The sequence below is a fragment of the Colius striatus genome, chromosome 26 (genome assembly GCF_028858725.1).
Source record: "Colius striatus isolate bColStr4 chromosome 26, bColStr4.1.hap1, whole genome shotgun sequence".
Taxonomy (NCBI): domain Eukaryota; kingdom Metazoa; phylum Chordata; class Aves; order Coliiformes; family Coliidae; genus Colius; species Colius striatus.
Window position 1 is genome coordinate 3089959 of NC_084784.1, and position 6000 is coordinate 3095958.

General features: G+C 49.5%; 1 protein-coding gene across 6 annotated transcripts in view; it reads left to right on the plus strand.

Annotated features, from left to right (window-relative positions):
• Window positions 1–5782, plus strand: part of SCN8A (sodium voltage-gated channel alpha subunit 8) — a 43549-nt gene extending 37767 nt beyond the window's left edge. For all 6 annotated transcript variants that reach the window (XM_010205301.2, XM_062015481.1, XM_062015477.1 and 3 more), the window contains 5 exons: window positions 709–762; window positions 1786–1923; window positions 2535–2639; window positions 3397–3667; window positions 4635–5782. In XM_010205301.2, the coding sequence (XP_010203603.2) occupies window positions 709–762; window positions 1786–1923; window positions 2535–2639; window positions 3397–3667; window positions 4635–5782 (1716 nt within the window). The remainder of the gene's footprint in view (window positions 1–708; window positions 763–1785; window positions 1924–2534; window positions 2640–3396; window positions 3668–4634) is intronic.
• The last annotated feature ends 218 nt before the right edge of the window (window positions 5783–6000 follow it).

The following is a 6000-nucleotide window of genomic DNA, read 5'->3' on the forward strand; positions in this document are numbered from 1 at the left end:
CCTCAGCTCAGCAGGGAACAAATTCTGCCTTGTGTGTGTTTCTGGAACCTCTGATGTTGCAGCTTGTGCCCGTTGCCCCTTGTCCCATCATTGGCCATCCCTGAGCACAGCCTGGCTCCAGCCTCCTGCCACTTGTGAACATGACTGAGCTCAGCCCTCAGGCTCCTCTTCTCCAAGCTGCAGAGCCCCAGCTCCCTCAGCCTTTCAGCACAAGGCAGATGCTCCACTCCAGCATCTCTGTGGCCCTGTGCTGAACCCTCTCAAGCTACTTCTGATGCATTTTGGCTGCTCCCCTCTCTCTGGGAAGCAACTGCAGCCTGTTATTTCCACTCTGGAATAAAACTGCTGCTTAATCCTTCACCCTTTTGCCTAACACGAGTCTCTCAGCACAGCCAGTGCTCAGTGTGTGCTGAGTGCCCCAGCTCTGCTCATCAGCCTCCCAAACCTTCCATCAGACAACAGGAAACCTGTTTAGATCCATTTGTCATCGAGTCACAGAACAGTCTGGGCTGGGAAGGGACTTTCAGAGGCCTCCCAGTGCAACCCTCCCCCAAGTTTAGATCAAATGAAAAGAGAAATGTTAAACTAGTTCAACACAGAGGATGATGAAGGGTGCCAGGGAGTCCCTGACTTGCCTGGCACAAGTCAGACTTGTTCCTTGCCTTCAGGTGAGTTCTGTCTAACAGATCACTGTGTTTTCTTTGCCAGGCTACTTTCAAAGGCTGGATGGACATCATGTATGCAGCAGTAGATTCCAGAAAGGTAAAAGTGCATGGCCACAAACTCACCTCCCTGTATTTCATCCTGTGCTTTTGCTGTGGTAAAACCAAGAGGAAAGAAGTGTAGACTTGTGCTTATGTCCTGTATTCACTGCTGTGGTGTTTTCAGTGGCTCTGTTTGTGTGGGGAGTTAAAAAGCTGCTCAAGAAACTTCCCTGGGAAGGGCAGAGTTCTTCTGAGTGCTTTAGGGGCAGGCAAAATCCTGCCAGACTAGAAAATACAGCGAAGGGAGGAATATAGGGAAGCTGTGTATGTCATCATCAGAAGAAATTACAGGGAGGAATTAGCCAGGGGGGTCCCCCATGAGCCTTGTGTCTACATGGGAGCCTGAGTGTCTTGTTGAATCCAGTTTTGAAGTCATGACTGGGTTGGAGCTCTTTCTTCAGGCACTTTTCTTGTCCTTGCATGCTGGAATCATGCAAATGCCAGCACTTCCCCTCTTCTTTTGCTGGTTTTTTCCCCCTCCTCTTCTCTTGGTCTTGTATGAAGAGATTTTAAAATATATTGTCTCGTCCTGCACTGAATTTGGGTTGGAAACAAGCAGCATGGCTGTGCCAGGGTAGTGTAAGAGAGGTTCTTTGTCTGCTCAGCTGATGGTCTTACCCATCCCTCCCCCAAAAGAAAGGATGATGACTTCACTTTGGCAGTGCTTGTCCTTAAACTGCTGATTCCCTTGGTGATTTGCACATTCCTGTGTGTTTTATGGGCAACTGACCTCATTTACAGGGGAAAAAGTCAGCTGAAGCTGTAGCAAGAGATAGCTCTGAGCATGAGATTCCCCATCCTCTCTGTATAAACACAACCATGTGCACGTGCTTGTGCTTCAAACAGTGTGAGGGTGCAGCTTTCCACACACAACTTCACAAAAGCACAACTTGCCTCGCTTGGGGAGACTTGGCAACGTGACCCCTCTCACTTTGGCTGCATGATGTCTTTGCTATTGACTTCTTTGGCTGTTTTTGTGTGATGTCTTTGCTGTTGACTTCTCTTCTCATCTCCCATTCAGCAAGAAGAGCAACCCAAGTACGAGGACAACATCTACATGTACATTTACTTTGTTATCTTCATCATCTTTGGCTCCTTTTTCACCTTGAACTTGTTCATTGGTGTCATCATTGACAACTTCAATCAACAAAAGAAAAAGATAAGTCATGTGTCTTTGCTAATTAGGGGAGCTGAGACCCAAGAGAGGAATGTTGAGGCTTCAGGCTGATGTGTTTTCACTGCAAAACAAAGGTCAGGGGGTCTTCAGTCTGGGGCACAAACTGGGGCAACAGGCTCAGGGAGTACAAGAGGCAGCCCAAAGCTTTTATGTCAAACTCCAGCCTGATGAGACATTTTCCCCTGGATTGCATTTTCATGCTTTTCTGGGACTAGATGGTGGGTTTTTACCTCAACTAAAATATACAGACTAGAAGCAAGATGCCTTTCTTCCTTGCCTCTGGCTCGTTCATATTCTGCCTTTCTTCTCTGTGAGGAGGATTTGCATGAGTGCAGAACCAGCCTGAGACCTCAGCTGCTTATCACAGACAAGACAGAGGGGGTGGGGAAGGATGAGGTGCACTAAAGCAGGTTAATCACTGGGAAAATGCAGTTTCTCCTTGAAGGAACACCCTGGGTATAATGTATTTCTGTCTGAAATAGCTGCCACCAGCTTCCCATGTGGCAGGGATCCTCCTGACTTAGCTGGAGTGTTACTCCTTTCCTTTCTGGTGTATGAGCTGATTGTAACCAGTTTTCCTTTTGCCCCTTTACTTTGGAGGTCAAGATATTTTCATGACAGAAGAACAAAAGAAGTACTATAATGCCATGAAAAAACTGGGCTCAAAGAAGCCTCAGAAACCCATTCCCCGACCTCTGGTGAGTCTGTTATAGAGGGAACCAAAGGGAAGAAACCTGCAGAGCAGTCTTTCAAAGGAGCCTCGGCTCCTAAAGCATCCTTTGTTCTAACTCCTGTTGGGCTGCTTTCACCGTGCTCTTGTCACTATAGTTCAGGTATCACCTGAGAAAGGTGAAAGTGCTGCAGCTGGGGTTGGTGTTAACAGTTGGCTCACATCAACCAAACAGTCTGAAACCCCCTGGCTGGCTGGGAGGCTGTAGATGGAGGGGAAGAGGCCTCCTGGCATTAGTAAGCAGAGTCTTAGACACTCAACCAGCCTTGTTTGTTGCATTGACCAAGACCTGAGCACCTTCCTCTGCTTTCTGAAGGGCTTTGTGTGTGATCTTGGGCAAATCCCTTAGAATGAAGCATCCTGCTGCTGGAACTGAACTGCTGCCAGGATGCAAAAGAGGTAGCTAAAACCCTGCAGTCAGTCTCACCACTGCAAAGCAGACCTGGCTGCTTGCTTCAGTTGTGAATGGAAGTGCAGCACTCAGCCTTTGGCCACACCAGAGAGGGAGATGTGCTGGTACCAGGATTGTGGTGGCATGTTTGGGGGTATAAAACAGCAGCATTTTCCCACCTTTCCCATAAACAGTGTGAATTGTGGCTGGAGTTTGCCTTGGAAGCTTCAGAAGTTACTGAAAAAACTCTGTCCTCTTCCAGCAGTGAAACTGCTGACTGCTGTAGATTTCTGTCCCAACTCATTTGGTCCCTTGTCTCTCCCCTGGTGCACAGAACCGCATTCAAGGAGCTGTCTTTGACTTTGTGACTCAGCAAGCATTTGATATAGTCATCATGATGCTCATCTGCCTCAACATGGTGACCATGATGGTGGAGACAGACACACAAAGCAAGCAGATGGAGGACATCCTTTACTGGATCAACCTGGTGTTTGTCATCTTCTTCACCTGTGAGTGTGTGCTGAAGATGTTTGCCCTGCGCCACTACTACTTCACCATCGGCTGGAACATCTTTGACTTCGTGGTTGTGATTCTGTCCATCGTGGGTAAGTGCAACACCAGTTGGGAAAGAGCTCTGTGAGTGCCAGGCTGGCTTAGTTCTTGCAGAGCAGAGCACGTTCCTGGTCTTTGAAGGGGATATAGAGGTGCCAAGACTTCTAGGTGCTCTTTCAAGCTTTTTGAAGAGCCTGTGGCACAATTTGAGCCTGTGGCAGCTCAGAGCCCTGAGTAATGCACCCTCCTCCCTGTGTTCTGGCATCTGTGTCCAGTGGTATGGAGTGAAACAGAATCACAAGGGTTGGAAGGGACCTGCAGAGCTCATCCAGTGCAACCCCGCTGCCAGAGCAGCAGCGCCTAGAGATCTGTAAAAGCTGCACAACCTCACAAATACAACAGAGCCACTCAAAAAGCATTGGCTGCACACGGCTCTGCCCCTCTGCCCAGGCATCCTGACAAAACAGCAACAGTTAGAGACTGTCCTGCAGTCTGAAACTCAGCTCCAGCTTTGTCTGCTGCATCCAATAAGATTCATGTCTTACACATCTTTTGGCACCTTCAGAACAGAATCTGTAGCTCCCATGGCAGAGTTGGGCCTCAGGAGCTTGAGCTGCATCAAGCAGCAGCTCGTCCATCCTTACCCAGGTGGGATGAGTCACTCTGCAGCTGTACCTCTCTCCCCCTCCATTTAGGAGAGAGAACTGCTTGGGTATGTGGAGCATCTTCAGCCTTAGCTGCCTGAAGGTGAGGCCTCTTAACCACAGCCCCAACTTTGAAAACCCAGCCCCAGATGTTCTCTGTGCCCACTCCCTTGAATCATTGAATCACAGCATGGTGGGGGCTGGAAGGGAGCTTTAGAGCTCCTCCAGTCCAACCTCCCTGCAGCAGCAGCTCCCACCTAGATCAGGTCACACAGGAACGTGTCCAAGAGGGTCTCGACTGTGTCCAGCAGCAGCAGCAGCAGGAGCCTGTACGTCTCTCCATTGTCACACATTGTTCTTTCTCTTCCTTCTTTAGGGATGTTCCTGGCTGAAATCATTGAGAAGTATTTCGTGTCCCCCACTCTGTTCCGAGTGATCCGCCTGGCTCGCATCGGGCGCATCCTGCGGCTGATCAAAGGAGCCAAAGGCATCCGCACCCTGCTTTTTGCCTTAATGATGTCCCTGCCTGCCTTGTTCAACATCGGCCTCTTGCTCTTCTTGGTCATGTTCATCTTCTCCATCTTTGGCATGTCCAACTTTGCCTACGTCAAGCATGAGGCTGGCATAGACGATATGTTCAACTTTGAGACCTTTGGCAACAGCATGATCTGCTTGTTCCAGATCACCACGTCGGCCGGCTGGGACGGGCTGTTGCTGCCCATCCTCAACCGGCCTCCGGATTGTGACCTAGACAAGGAACACCCTGGCAGTGGTTTTAAAGGGGATTGTGGGAACCCTTCGGTGGGGATCTTTTTCTTTGTGAGTTACATCATCATCTCCTTCCTGATCGTGGTCAACATGTACATCGCCATCATCCTGGAGAACTTCAGCGTGGCGACAGAGGAGAGCGCGGACCCGCTCAGCGAGGACGACTTCGAGACCTTCTACGAGATCTGGGAGAAGTTTGACCCCGATGCCACGCAGTTCATCGAGTACAGCAAACTGGCAGACTTTGCCGACGCTTTGGAACATCCTCTCCGCGTCCCAAAGCCCAACACCATCGAACTCATTGCCATGGACCTGCCTATGGTGAGTGGAGACAGGATCCACTGTTTAGACATCCTGTTTGCCTTCACCAAACGTGTCCTGGGGGACAGCGGAGAGCTGGATATACTGAGGCAACAGATGGAGGAAAGGTTTGTGGCATCCAACCCTTCCAAAGTGTCTTACGAGCCCATCACCACCACGCTGCGGCGTAAGCAGGAAGAGGTTTCGGCCGTGGTCATCCAGAGGGCTTACAGGGCTCGTTTAGCAAGGCGGGGCTTCATCAGCAGAAGGCCTCTCTCCACAAAACTGGAGAATGGAGGAACAAACAGGGAGAAAAAGGAAGGTACCCCCTCCACAGCCTCCCTGCCCTCCTACGACAGCGTCACCAAACCCGAGAAGGAGAAGCAGCAACGGGCGGAGGAAGGGAGACGAGAAAGAGCAAAGAGACCCAAAGACATCAGGGAATCCAAGTGTTGAGACAAAACTCATAGAATTGTACAGGTCAAAATTATTTGCAAGCAGAAAAAAAACAAAACAAAACAAAACCCCCCACAAAGAGATTGTTTACAAACTTCCTGAGGTATTATCAATACAGAGCAGCAGAGGAGACACTTACCTGAAGATCTTATACCAAACATAGTCTGCTTCCTGTGTGACAGCGTTGCATCTAAAAGCAGTGACCTACCACCTGTTTA